Raw genomic sequence first — 15510 nt, 5'->3', positions numbered from 1 at the left:
GAGCTTGATAAGCTCTATGGAGCTCGTGGTAAGAATTCCAAGATCTCACTTAAAAGTGAATTTTTCAACTTGGAAATCAAAGAGGGAGACGGCATTGGAGCCTTCATCTCTCACTTGAAGGGCTTTATGGCTCAACTTGCATCAGTGAATGCAAGAATGGATGAAGATGATGCAGTGGCTGTTTTGCTAAAAGCAGTCAAGAAGGTGTACCCCACCTTAGTCACCACCCTGAAGAACATACCTAATCCCACCCTTGAAGGAGTTATTCAATCTTGCCTTGATGAATAAAAGAGGCCAAAGGGAGGAGCTGAATCTTTAAATGCAACCACTTCATCGAATATCGAACAAGCTTTGTCACATCAAGTGGTCAAAGTAAGATGTGTCCATTGCAAAAAGGTGGGTCATTTGGCAAATAATTGTTGGGTCAAATATCCCAACAAAATGAAATGTAAGAAGTGTAAACAAACGAGACATATCACTTCTAAATGTCCTAACAAAGAGTCAAAGGCTAACTTTGTATCAATCTCTGACTCCTCTGAGCACCTGTTTTAAATCTCAATGTAACAACACCTATATTCCTAAACCTTGTACGCCTAATGTTATAAAGGCAATCTATGTCCAATACCACCTATTCCAATTCTTTCATAGTTGGTATTAAGGGAGGGTATTAAGAGACTAAGATTATGTAGAAGGGGAAGAGAAGGAACTTAAGGTCCACTAGCTCACCTATTTAAAGGTGAAGCTAGGAGACATTTTGTATTGAACAAGGCCAAGTTGTACTCATAAACAACTTAATAAACAAGATATTTTCTTGTATTCTTTGAGTAAATCTCCTTCACATATCTCATCCACCATGTTTTTCTCAACATCAATCACATTCATTGAGTGGACCAATCCTCTAGTAGTGGATCTATTGATAGACCATGGAGTGTCTAGATTAGGCTTTATACATGATGGCTATTATGCATAGTGACAACATGTATAATGATATGCGTACATAGAGCTTTTATACTCTATACATGCATACAACATAGACCTTGCAACCGATTTTCAACGTATATATAAAGAGAGCTCTATGACACATACTCTTATGTATAAGAGTTTAGCCTTATGTATAAAGAGAGCTCTATGCATACTTAAGGTTTGTGATAAAGAGAGCTCTATGAAACATAGTCTCTTATGCATATGAGTTTTAAGTATTTATGTTTATGCATAGGTAGATGACAAACAACTTGTAGCGCGATATTACATGTGAAGGAGAAGTAGATATCCCAATAGTATTTGTAAGTATATTACCTTAAATTGTATCTCATATTTTAAGAAATAAATATTACCTTATCATAACATAAAATCAATGTTTATTTATTTATATACATGTAGATTCAAGCACTGGATCGCTCCCTATACACAATGAATATAATTTTGTATTACAATGGAGTTTGGAAGCCCTCTTTAAAGGAGTGCAAGAAGAAGGATAGATTATTATTTCTATAGACCTTGCTCAGCAAGTATGGCAAGTAAAAACATTCCTATACCCGTGATCTTTTTGTTTTTTCTAAACTACATTTCACTTATGTAAGTTTTTTTGTGTTTTAGAATCATGTTACTACAAACCATGCCCATGTGTAATCGAAAAGCAATGGAAATGTGAGAGTAGAGGTTGAAGGTGCAAGGGACGACAACAATCAAAATGTGTAAAGATAAGGGTATTTAGCAAAGATGATTATGAGGACCTTGATACAATGTCAATGCTCTGTGCTTTTATTTTTTTATCCCTTTATTTTTCCTATAGTAAGGGTTTATTCTTTTTTACATATAATAAGAGATTACTTTTTATTATCAGAATCGAGTCAGAATCCAAGATATACTTCTTCAACGATTAAGTAATGAAAACTATATTTGGCTTCAACCTTATGCAATATTTGTTGTCTTTGATCTCTCAATGTTTATATGCAAAGATGAGGAAGAGCAATGCAAGGACGATGAGGAGAATGACCTAGCCTAGACCCTGCCCCTTTACATTTTGCCATGTATATTTTATACAAGAGATGACTTTTTGTAGTAAAAATTTTCATAAATACACGTGATATACCAATAAGGACACTTCATTATGGTAATTTTGTGCATACTAAAACATGCACAAGTAAAAACCAGAGAGCTCTCCCTGTGGACTAGATGGTGCAACCTCAAGAAGAGCTCTCCCTGTGGACTAGATGGTGCAACCTCAAGAAGAGTGCTCTCTATTTTTTAATGCATGCATAGGCACGGCAACATAGATGACCATATTCACAGCTACATGCATGGCCATATTCATAGCTATACATGCAACCACACGCACGATCATTTACGTGACCAATTGGTTACATGCATGGCAGCGCTCATGGTGGTAGGCACGGGACTGTGCATCTGGTTGCATTATTAGCCATACATAGAAAAGTTTTTATTTCTTTTTTTCATTGTTGTATATGCAATTGTTCTCACAATCATAGCCTTTATCCCTTATAGTGATAGATAATATGGTTCTTACTTCAATTACTAAATATTCTAAAGCATGGATAAATCCATATAGATAGTACTGAGTCAATTGATACCATGATTTATTCATCCATGTCAAAGCTTAGTCTCAATTTTTTTTTTACAAAATCATGTTAAATATTTTTCACTCTAGATGTCTAGCAAGGTTAGTGTCTATCTTGAAAAGGTGAAGGTGAAATCTCTTTATTAACCAAGGTCATTGATATTACACATCACATACTTTGTGTTTTTCAAGTTCAGAATCGAAGTGGGCTCTGTTATTTCCTTATCACTTAGCCTCCAAGCTTTTTCATGATCCATATAGATTGATCACAAGAAACAAGGCTAGGCAAATAGCATATTCATATTTTCTTTTAGACATTATGCGAAGCTAAACCATGACTTTTGGGCTAGGAGCCAAGACTAGCTACACTTCTTAGCTATCCTATTACTTTTTTCAGTATCCTCCAAAATAGAAAACTACACTTAAGGTTTGTTTAACGCATCTCCATTGCATGCATACATACATATGTGGTTGTGTCAATGGATGCACACTACACACATGCCAAAGTAGTTATTTGAAAGAATTAAGTGTTTGAAGAGTATCTAAAATTTAAGTTTTCTCCAAAATGGCTACTATTAAGTAAACTAATTCTTCTTTTTCTAATCAAATACTTGCATTAAAAGCTACTTTTAAGCATAAGAAAGACAAAATAGAAAATTACTTCTGACCATACAACTATAAAGGGTATTCAAATGATTTATCTTAGGCTCAAGTGGTTTTTTCTCTACCTTCTTAAAATATCAAAGTTAATCTTGTTTGTGGAAAAAGGTAAATTTGTAATCTTAATCAATGGCAAGATAGCTCTTTGATATGCCCAATTTATTTTATTGCCTTTTGGCCACTTTGGTGTGATTACTAGGTAGATACACTTCTTTACTAGAATTTTAGAGGCATGGGGGTAGCTCTTTGATATGCCCAATTTATTTTATAGCCTTCGGCCACTTTAGTGTGATTACTAGGTAGACACGCACTTCTTTACTAGAATTTCAAAGGCATGGGTACAAATGATGCTAAAGTATCCATGAGGTTATCCTACAATTTCTTCACAAGAATGGGTAGGCCATTGTTATTGCCTTTGAGTATCCTTGATGGAAATTTTCAAGACCTCCGATCTTTGCTTATACTCTTTGGTCCTATGCGATCAATGTAGCACATTACTTATGAGATAACACAAACCTTTTATCTTCACGAAGACTTTTCAAACTCTACTACTTAAGATTTTTTTCAACAAAGTAAAAAAGAGTTTTCAAATGTCCAGAAAATATAGACTTTCCTTAGTTCTCTTCTTAATGTTTATAGTGATACGAAATATTAAATTGCAAGTATAATTGAATCCATGTTCAATGTAAACCCCTAATTCAGCATGTTTCTTTCCTTTCATAAGGACTAATTAACTTTCTACATAACTTGGTTTTTCCGTTTACACTAGGAATTCTAGTCAGCTTGCTTTTTTCTTTGCTTGCATGAGCATCCTTTACAAAATTTATTCTGATTTATTGCTCAAAGTGGAATACAAAGAGTATAGACTATAAGATACAGAGACCCACTATTGGTCAACATTTTTCATGAGGGAGAGGGTTGGATTGGTTTTCCAATTCTGTCACTATCTCTATCAATCTTGTAGAGCCTTCACAACTATGACTTTAGATAAATAAGGAGACATGCCTATGGAAGATCCTTACATGGGTATAGACAAATGAGACTTTAGAGCCATGTCTAGTAGAGTGGAGATACTCCTTGGAAACAACGATGACTACAACCAAGAAGGTGGGAAAAATAGCCAATTTTTTAATGAATCCCTAGTAAAACACATTAAGGTAAGGTATGTGATAATCATGACAGGAAGGATGATCTCAAAAACTAGCTAACAATTGGTTTGCCTTCCTATATAAATCTTCTATACTCTTCTTTCCTAGAGGGTTCGATTCAGTCACATTACAATACCCATAAATACATACATGTAAGTAGTAAGTATGTATGTAAATATACACTAGTACTCAACCCACACGTTGCTGCGGTATGTAAAAGACATTAAGAAACGAAACGCAAGAATAGAGGCTAGAATACAAAGGATCAATTGAAGGGATTTTTTCCTCTTATTTTTTAGAAATCCAGGATTTTTTTCTCTCTCCTCTCCTTGTGCCTTGGGCCGGACTCCACATGGCGAGTAGCAAGAATGGGCGGTTGTTGAAGTTGCGCATGTTGTAGGTGGCACCAAACGCCTGGTCCACGAGAAGCACGCCTAGGTAGCCTAGGTAGCTGAACATGCTTGTGCAATCACTGGCTGCCTCGAAACCGACAATGGCATCATCGTCGCTCGAGTAGAAGCCAGAGCCACGGGAATTGGTAACGATGTCCACCAATAGCGTGGCTAGGTTGATAACCATGCCATCTATGGCCACTTCATCGATCGGCGACAGCAGAGGAGGCTGGCCCGATGGAACAAACTTTGACACAACGAAAGGCCAAGCGCAGAGACCAAAGCACTGCGTGGTAGCATTGCCTTGCCAGATAAAAGGCATTGAAGTTGAAGAGGCTAGTGTGCTGTCGAAGCCACACGAGTTCATGTAGAAGTCCTCCACCACAACATCAGCAATGAAGACGATGTAGATGGGATGGTCGTATTAAGAGACTAAGGTTATATAAAAGGGGAAGAGAAGAGTGTGTGTGTGTGAAGGGACTTGAGGTCCACTAGCTCATCTATTTAAAGGTGGAGCTAGAAGGCATTTTTGTATGAGCAAGAGGCCTAGTTGTATTCATAAATAACTTAATAAACAAGATATTTTCTTGTATTCTTTGAGTGAATCTCCTCCACATATCTCATCCACCACGTTTTCTATTAACATGGTATCTTGAGCTAGGTTGTATGGTGGAAGTTCTCCATTTTTTGAACCTTTTCTTCTCAATCTCCATAGCCTCTGTGCACCAACCATCAGTGGAGGACGTGGGAAGAACTGTAGAAGACGTTTCTGCGTTTGATTTCTTTTGGAGAGATCATCCTCAGCTCAGGGCACATCAGCTCATCTACTCAGAGAGATGTGATATCCGCGCTGCTATGCCCAGCATTGCGCTATTAGCAAATCGGTACATTTTTCAACAGCACTGAATGCCATACACAAATTCATCTTTTGTGATACCCTTCAAGCTACACTAGCTTAGGGCTTTTGAAGTCCTAAACCTCACAGATTCATAACTCAAATATTAGCTCAAATGATGGCATAGAACGCCCGTGGGAAGGAAAAAGCCAATCGTCTACCGTTTTTTCCATGGAAGCTTGCTCAAGCTTTGGTTAAAAGTGTCCCATAAACACTAATAAGTGTTGATTAACACTAATGAGACTACTAATCCAATAGAGGGGAGCCATTCCAAAGTATTTCTAAACACTAAGAGTGTTCTTAAACACTAATGGTGAATCTAATCACCAATGCAAGTGTCATTAGATGCTAGAAATGTGCTCTTAAACACTAATCATATTTTTAAACACTAATGGTGATCTTAATCACCAAAACAAAGTGTTGCTTAACACTAATGTGGTCTTAACCATCAAAAGAGGAGTTCTTTAATACTAAGGAGACTCTTCTTCATCAACATTGGAGGTCGGACACATACCATAAGTGCCACATTATAAGTCTTCATCGTCAACCGGCTTCTATGCTTACCTTGGCAAGCTTCCAAGGAGAAATGGTGCAACCATAAGCCATTGTCTTCATCCCATAAGCCAAAGAGGTTAAAGACTTTTGGTTTTTTATCAACAAACTCAGTTTTTGAGTGGTTTAAAGTTGGACATATGTACACTAAGTGCTCATCTTTAATGTTGTTGTGTATCACCCTTGAGGCTCTTGTTTGTAAAAGACATAGACATGTCATAAGCCATATGCTCTCATTTTCCAAGCCCAAGGCATGTTATTCCGCTGCATATTCAACATTTTCATCTTCTAAGATGAGTTGTAAGGTTGAGCATAGCATCACTTAGTGCTCTACCTTGTTGTTTGTCATGTTTTTAAGCATCTCTTGGCATTGTCTTTGTAAGAGGCATAGGCAACATTATGAGCCATGCCCTCACTTTCTTGAGCCAAGAATGATGTACCTTATTGGTTTGAGCATTTACCTCAACCATTTAATCACTTTCATTAAGCTTGTACCTTCAAACCCTGATGGGTATCATGTAACCAACATGCACAAAAGCTTTTGTTGTAATTATGGAGTAGACACTGCCCTTGACCAATCCATAAGGCAAGTGGTAAGACCCTCCCTTTCCCTTTCCCTTTCCCTTTTCCATATAAATCTACCTCATAACCATTACTCTAAGAAGGAAGGCCCTCATTGCCCATGGAGGAGGTATGGTATGCAGAGAAGCATCAAGCATGTTAAAGGAACATCTATGTGCAAACCACTTAAGCAAGGGTGGCAGCCTTGTTTTGATCATTGTGTGAGAATGATCAAGGTGGAAAGCATGTGGAAACAATGGCATGTATGTCCAAAGCATGTCAACTACAAGAAGTCAAGCAAGTACAAAGAATGGGATGCACCATCATTAAGGTGTACATCTTCATCGACATCAAATAAAGACTTAGATGGCATCATTGTAATAGCCTCTAAGCCTCTAGGAACATAGTTGTAAGTCCTAGATAACCACACCATCTATATTCCTACCTTGTACGCCTAATGTTATAAAGGCAACCTATGTCCAATACCACCTATTCCAATTTTCTTTCATAGTTGGTATTGAGGGAGAGTATTAAGAGACTTAAGGCTCTATAAAAGGGGAAGAGAAGAGTGTGTGTGAAGGGACTTAAGGTCCACTAGCTCATCTATTTAAAGGTGGAGCTAGAAAGCATTTTTGTATGAGCAAGAGGCCTAGTTGTATTCATAAACAACTTAATAAACAAGATATTTTCTTGTATTCTTTGAGTGAATCTCCTCCACATATCTCATCCGCCACGTTTTCTATTAACAGATCGAAGCGCGTGGATTTTGCGAGAGCACCGCCAATGATGGACCACTCTAGCAGTGTGCGATGTCGGACTTGGTGAGGGATTCAGTGTGGCGATGTTGGACTTGGTGAGGGCTTTTGCCCTTTCTGTAGGAGGGGTCCAAGGAGACGATGCCAAGATTGATAAGAGTGGGGGCATTAGTATTGTAGGCATCCTTGTAGAGAGAGGTGGTCTTCCACTAGGTAGCCAGGGGGAGAGGAACGGGCCATTGGCTTGGAAGGAGGATATGAAGTCGATGATGACAACCTGTTGGGAGGCAAGGAAGACGCCATACCAGAGGAGCTGTAGGCTGAGTGCAGGGCTGGTGAGAGGAGTGGACCGCCATGGTAAGAGAGGATTGGGACAAAGAGCGAAGCTAGAGTCAGCATGCGTCCTGGAGAAGTTAGTAGAGACCTGGCCGCTGCTGTGGTCGAGCTAATCAAGATCAAGCAAAGGAGAACCGAGGCTTTAGCCATGGCAGTAAATATTTCAGCAGTAGATTATGTCAACGTTTCAAGAGTAGGCTTGGAGCTTAACGATCCTTACAAGTTATAACTCATAAAACTTTATAAGAAGTGAAACACATGAATAGAAGCTCGAATACAAAGGGTCAATCGAATAGATTTTTTTCTCTTATTTTTTAGAAATCTAAGATTTCATTTTTCTCTCCTCTCCTTGTGCCTTGGTTGTCCATAGTTAATATGTAATAGATATAAATACATATATGCATAATATAAATACACACATACCTGTGTACTTGCAAGATGTGCATGTGTGCAGTCATCCATGCTGCACGTCAGACACATCAATGCATATACGCGTGGGATGTGCACGTGTGCGTGCCTGCTTGCTTCCATGTACACACATATGACGATTAATTCAGATGGAAAAATCGAAGAGGTCACACGCATCACTGAAAACTTCAGCAAATAGGTCACACACATTACTCTAGCTCCTTAAAATATCAAAGTTAAAGTGCTCCTCAACATATGAATCTTGTTTGTTGAAAAAGGTAAATTTGTAATCTTACTCAAGGGCAAGGTAACTCTTTGATACGCCCAAATTATTTTATAGCCTTTTGATATGATTACTAGGTAGACACACACTTAGCTAGAATTTTAGAGCCATTAGTATAACTGACGCTAATGTAGCCACGAGGTTATCCTACAATTTAGCACACGCATCACAAGGATGGGTGGTCATTGTTATTGCGTGTGAGAGTCCTTGATGGAAATTTCAAGACCTTTGATCTTTGCATTGCCTCTATGAATCTTGTGGAGCCTTTACAGCTATGCCTTTAGATAAATAAGGAGATATGCCTATGGAAGATCCTTACATAGGTAAAGAGAAAGGCAACTTTAGAGCCATGTCTAGAGTGGAGATACTTCTTGAAACAACGACGACTACAACCAAGAAGGAGGGAAAAAACGGCCAGTTTTTAAATCAATCCCTAGCAAAGCACATGAAGGTAAGGTATATTGTGATAATCATGACAAGAAGGATGATCTAGAGAACTAGCTAACGATTGGTTTGTCTTTCTCCGTACATCTTTTGTACTCACCTTCTTCAAATGAAAAGCCGTCTTGGTCTTCTTTCCTCAAGGGTTCGATTCAGTCACATTATAATACACATAAATACGTACATACATGTAAGTAGTAAGTATGTATGTATGTAAATATACATATAAATACATGTATATATAATATAAATACACATACATGCATGTGTGTATCATGCAAGATGTACGTACGCAAATGGAAAATTTGAAGAGGTCAGACACATATATCAATGAAAATTGAGCATATACATGTATACGCCTGGGATGTGCACGTGTGCGTGGGTGCTTGCACACACATATAACCACTGAAAACTTCAGCAAATAGCCTCCTATACTTCCAGGGTAGCGCCTTCAAGAATATATGAGAAGCTTCAATTTGCAGGAATTGTACCTGGAGCTTGCGTATTCGAAGAGTTTGCCGGTGGCGGAGAAGATGATGAGGCCGATCTCGGCATCGCAAAGAACAGACAGCTCGTAGGCTTTCTTGAGGAGCCCATTCCTACGCTTGCAGAAGGTGACCTGGCGGCTGGTGGTGTTATGGATTCGTCTGATCTGGATCTTGCCGCGAGGGCCGACAGCAGCAGGAGCTGGGACGGGCAAATTAATCTTATGCTGCAGCAGGTCTAGGCAACCGTCGTCGTCGTCGTCGTCGTCGTGTGTGTACTGGGTCTCCGCGTGATCGCGCTCTTGTGCTTGCACTGCTGGAGAAACTGTTGCGCGGGCATCAGCTTCAGCTGGAGCTTGAGCGGCTGCCATTCTTCTTAGCTGTAACGTGCACAGGGAGAAATTGTATCCCGAGAAGATACAGGCTATGCTTCTAATCTACTTATATCCCGAGAAGATGAGGAGAAGAAACCTAACAAGCCAGGAACGGAAAAACAAATTAAGCCTCGCGCATTATTTCAGCACCACTTTTTTTTTTACAAATTAAACTTTGGAGACAAGAACGCTTCTTTACTTGGATTCGCATCCATGATCCCACCGCCTGAAAACGAAACCTGAAGCTTTTCTTTTTTCTTTTGCTTCACTTTCCCGTTCTACCCACCCCCAGTACCACCATTCATGTCTCTTGTACCCGCCTGAAAACGAAGCTTTTCTTTTTTCTTTTGCTTCACTTTCCCGTTCTACCCGCCCCCAGTACCACCATTCATGTCTCAGTACCACCATTCATGTTTCTTGTACCCCCTTTTTCAATATTTTTTACATTGCTACAGGACCACACCGCGTGCCTCCATTATCAAGATCCATAATGCACAACAGGATTTATTTATTTATTTTTAGTTAAAACAGAGGAATATATTAAAAAAAGGTGTGGTTACAAGTCCCCATTCGGAAGGTCCATGGGGAGACACTACAAAAAATGGGAATAACTCTGAAACTTCTAAGACATATGCAGTAAAACTGAAACAGTAGAACTTTGATGATCCGGTTCATGAAACAAATCTTGATGAACAGCCTGAAGAACTCGGCATTGGCTAGCAAGACCCAGATGAAGCTTGACTGGCTTCTATTCCGGGAGAGGGGCTGAGCAAACATCATGAACAAAAGATTGAGTCCGTGCGGGTTTAAGGGACCCCTCGGAAACTTTCCGATGCCTGGATATAGTAATCGGAGTGCTGAAGCCTTCTTTGACATTCCAGATCCAATCCTTGAAGCATGGTTTCCTTTGTTTTGCAATGCGCGAGGAGCCGTGAAACTTCTTCCATTTCCTCCAAGGTAGGTCCTGCCAACGATCCACCTCCATAGGTACACCACTCGGCTGAAGCTGGTGGATTAGCTTGAGTACACTGTCAAGAAAGAGATAAAAGTGGTGATTAGTTTTGATTTCATACAGCGCTTCATTCCGTTGATTCCATACATGCCATAAAAACAGAATTCTGACGGACTGCCACGTTAAGGGGTCCAGTGAGTGACATTCTCCTAGGAGGACTTCTTTCCAACTGAGAGGGGTGTTCCTAATTTTCATAAAGGCTTTGTTCAGAACATTCAAGAATTGGCTAGTGTCGCGCAAGAGAAAAAAAGATGGGGGACAGTTTCCAGCTTGGTTTTACAGCGGGGACAAAGACCATTCCCATGCCCAATCTTCATAGCCTTCTCGAGGGTCTAGGTCGCTTTGTGAATGACCAGCCAGGCCAAAATGGCGTGTTTTCTTTCTTGAGCGAAGGCCCAAATAAGCTTGAAGGCCCATTGATGTTTGTTCCAGGACAAGGACCATCTCTTGTTGAGCTTAAGAATCAGGTTACCAGCATGAAAAAGGTTAGGCAGCTTGACAAGGTTACTGGAGCAACCCCACAGAATGGCTTTAGAAAAGGTTTTGCAGTCACAAATCAGCCCCGGGGGAATGGAAACCTTGAGAGAATTACACCTTTGCATTACAAACTCAACTCCACCTCGTGGCAAGATGAATTTATTACTGATTTGTTCCCTGTTTAGCATGCCAGATGAGTCACATAAGTCACCCCATACCCTTATACAAGCTTTGAAACAAGATAGACTGATCTGGACCTGTTCATTGGAAATCGGAAACACAAGGTGCCCAAACCAAACAAAGTCTGTAGCATAAGCATACCGACCTCTCTTAGTAAAGGTTTGAAAGCAAAAGAGCTTTTTATAGTTCATCCAAGACTCCCACATCCTGCAACACAGTTTGCTGCCTATTGGGGAGAGATAGGCCTTTGAGAACAGCACTTCATTGAGAGAGAACCCCTTCCAAGATCTTTTACCTTTGAGCCAAAATTTACTAACATCCCTTTTGAGCAAGTCTGCCCAAACATCATTTGACAAGATGGCTCTTTGCACCCATTTAGCTGCAAGCTTCTCAGCAAGTATGAACAACTGGATTTTTAAAATCAACAAGAAAGATTGAACTCAGAAGCCTCAGTATGGGAGCCTAATTTTTTCAGTTTTTTTTGGATTAATTAGTTTTATTGGAAGAGCTATGGGAAAGATTAAAGTCGAGCGACCTTAGACGCGTGGAGGTCGGTTCGCTTTTTCTCTCTGGCAGTGGCGTATTTTTTCTCTCTATGTTCATGTTTCATCCACTCTCTATCATCTCCTCCGGTCCGCTAGGTCTCTCTCTCTCTCTCTCTCTCTCTCTCTCTCTCTCTCTCTCTCTCTCTCTCTCTCTCTCTCGTCCTCATCCTCGTCCTCATGGGTGTGAGTCGACCTTGGAAGGGTGTTGGTGGAGGGAGGAGAGGGAAAGGGAGGAAGGGCCATGGAAGAGATCACGCGTAGCAAGAGAGCCCAAGCAGAGACACGACAGAGTCAAGGAGAGACAGAGAGACAGAGAGCGAGGCTAGGATGAGCAAGGGAGAGAGAGGGAAAGTGCTTAGGTTTGAACCTTAGGTTATCTATTAATTAGTGCCTGCTTGCGAGTACTAATTAATGAATATGGGAATAGAGTGTGTGAATCATTTTTTGCAAGAAAAACAAGGTATAAAATCCAAGATAGGTTAATCATCACCTTTGGCCTTCTTACATAATATAACGGGGAATATATTTGACTTTTCCCCCTTGCCAGGTGGTGAGTTCTTTAGCCCCTACGCCCTTCCGCCACATTGACGACTCAAAGGACCACCGCTACCAAAAGTGCAGCCAGGTAGCGAGTTCTATAGCCCTTGCGTCCATCTGCCGTCGATGAATCAAAGGAGCGTCGCCAAAAGTGTAGCCACCGTGCCTTCATGCATCAAGGAACGCCGCCAAAAAACCTGCAGCAGCCAGCCGTGTCTTCCTGCAACTATGAGGGGGTGCCGCCCCGCCGCCGCGATGCGTCTGTAGCAATGAAGGGGACGGCAAGTTTGGTGCCTACACTGCTTCGACTGCTCCTTCTCGCCTTCGAGTCCACTGTCGACTTCGACTACTCCTCGCCTTCGAGCCCTTCTCACGTTCTGCTGGTCGATCAAGGATTAGTAAGGCCTCTCTCTCTCTCTCTCTCTCTCTTTCTCTGCATGTCATTTTTAACGTGCTTTTTTTGTTAAAACCCTAAGGTCTCTCTAGATAATTGTTATGCATAAACTCATCCACCCAACCACCCCCGAGTCCAAGGGATGCACACATGCATAATAATGAAATACATCATACCTTTACCTTGAGTCCAAGGGATGCACACATGCATAATAATGAAATACATCATACCTTTACCTTGATGTCCCATACTATCGAGAGGTATAACTCCAATCCAATAGCATGTAGCTATCGAGAGGTATAACTCCAAGGGATGCACACATGCATAATAATGAAATACATCATACCTTTACCTTGATGTGCCATACTATCGAGAGGTATAACTCCAATCCAATAGCATGTAGCTATAGTGTGAAATGGTAGGTGAGTAGATATGATCCTCTACACAAGAGACCATAGCCTAAGTCTCCAAGCCTCCCTTGAGTATGCCCCATGTCCCTATTATATAAGAGGGCCCTCAAGTGACTCTTGACTCTCCATTTTCTATGTGTGACCCTTGGATGCCTGACCCTAACCTTAACCCTTAAGGTTAGTCCTAACCCATTCTCCACTAAAGCTTATTCCCATGCTCCCATGCTCACAAGCCTAATGTGGGTTAGCCTCCTAGTATATGCACACATAATGTGCATATAACATACTTCCCCTCTCTTAAAACATTGCACTCTTGCAATGAAAAGAAGGAGAACTGCACTGAATAATATCAACCGACTCCTAAGTCGAATCCTCTATTTTCCTATCTTTTCACCTAATTTTAACCTCAGGGATTAGTCAACTACAAAGTTTTCTTTCTCTGAATTCAAGTACCTTATCAGGTTCATGTGGAATACAGGATAATTCCTCGACTTCAACGAGTTCTTGAGGAGTAACTATGTTATCCTCACCTCCCAGTTTCCCTTTCAATCTATTGATATGAAAGACTGGATGAACTCTAACAATTGGAGGTAGTTTTAGTTCATATGCAACCATGCCAATCTGATGTATAAATCGTAATAGACCACAATATCTAAGAGATAAGTTTGATCATTTTTCTATTGACAAAGTCTGAGAATCTTTAGGAACTTGTAAATAGACCAACGCTCCTGGTTCAAAAGACCAAGTTGAGCATCCTCTATCAGCATAGAACCGTGCCCTATCCTGAGCACTTCTGATAGAATCTCGAGCTCCAGTCAGCATTTCTTGCATATCACGCAAGAAATCCCTCGATGCATCAAGCTCGATGTCCTTAAGACTGACATACATAAGCATGAACGTACTAAAACCAATAATCGTGTGTTTAAAACTATTATAGGCAAACTCCATCATTGGAAGATATTTTTCCCAATTTGATGCTTTTTCAGAGACATATGCACGAAGCATATTCTCTACAATCTGATTCATATGCCCTGTTTGCCCATCAGACTGCGGATGATCATAAGAATTCATACTCAAAGTAATTTCCTCGTTGTAAACCATTTCGGAATAAAGTAGGAAAACATGGCATTATAACATCAGAAACCAGGGATTCATCAGTGCCCCAACGTACCCACATCTGCACATAGAATAATCGATGTTCCGAGTTACCCATATCAACATAGAGAGTCATCAACGTCTGGATGAGTCACATATGTCCATCCGTAAATCATCAGGTTGACTGTATAAATCACCTAAAGTATGGAACTAGAGAAAGAAATGCCAACAAAGGAAAAATCTAAATTTCCTTAATCCGAACACTAGAGAATGCTCACACAATAACTTTAAATGAATTCAGAAAATGAGATTGTCTTTGAATGTTGAGGTCAACATGCTACGTGATGTAAGAAAAGCAACAATCTTCAGCCCAAATTATCCCATAAGATAATATATGTGAGGGATCGCTAGCGTCTCAAACCACCATGATACCACCCATACATACCTTAACAATTTGAAACTCCCTAGTATGACAGTCTAGGAAAATATGAATAAAATCTTGTATTAAAGGAATAAGATGGCCTTACCCCAGACTTTCACATACTAGAATATGTCTCTATATACCTGAGACCACAGCAAGGAATAACTCTTTCCAAGTACATCATTAGAAAAGAATTTTGAATTATTGGTGCCTTTCTAATGATAACTACCCAATAAACACAATAAAGATAGGGTAGAAAAATAACTCACCTAGATATATAAGCAACTAGGTATCCAAGTTGAAATATGTACAAAAGTATGAGCAATATACTCCAAAATGATGTGCAAAAAACGAAGGCAAATGCTACCTTCAAAGCACATGATATTATCTAAAAGATCAAAAGATCCTTATAAAAGCATAGAAGCTCCTCGAATCCATGAAAACCATAGTTGATTATAAAAATCAATGCATACCATCTAATGCTCATTAATTATGCAAAAAGAAGCATTAAAATTGGTGGCCAATTAATCAATTCGGAGTATATGAACGTGGTGTCGTTCAAGAAAAACTC

At 39.9% G+C, this 15510-nt stretch overlaps 1 protein-coding gene and 1 pseudogene across 4 annotated transcripts in view; both read right to left on the bottom strand.

Annotated features, from left to right (window-relative positions):
• LOC147633184 (agamous-like MADS-box protein AGL11) overlaps nucleotides 1-10214 on the bottom strand; it is a 42938-nt gene extending 32724 nt beyond the window's left edge. For 2 of the 4 annotated variants that reach the window (XM_086806203.1, XM_086806205.1), the window contains exons 1-2: nucleotides 10068-10212; nucleotides 9501-9965 (exon numbers count right to left, since the gene is read on the bottom strand). In XM_086806203.1, the coding sequence (XP_086662329.1) occupies nucleotides 9501-9865 (365 nt within the window). In that variant the 5' untranslated portion in view covers nucleotides 9866-9965; nucleotides 10068-10212. Of the gene's footprint in view, nucleotides 1-9500; nucleotides 9966-10067 lie in introns of all 4 variants that reach the window. The other 2 variants (XM_086806206.1, XM_086806204.1) reach the window with 2 other exon arrangements.
• Nucleotides 3677-8027, bottom strand: LOC147633185 (protein EXORDIUM-like 1; annotated as a pseudogene).
• Nucleotides 10215-15510: the final 5296 nt, after the last annotated feature.

The sequence above is a fragment of the Cibotium barometz genome, chromosome 12, assembly GCF_041138505.1.
Source record: "Cibotium barometz isolate CiBa-2024 chromosome 12, ASM4113850v1, whole genome shotgun sequence".
NCBI lineage: Eukaryota > Viridiplantae > Streptophyta > Polypodiopsida > Cyatheales > Cibotiaceae > Cibotium > Cibotium barometz.
Note: the sequence above shows the minus strand (reverse complement) of the source record. Positions and strands in the feature narration are given on the sequence as shown.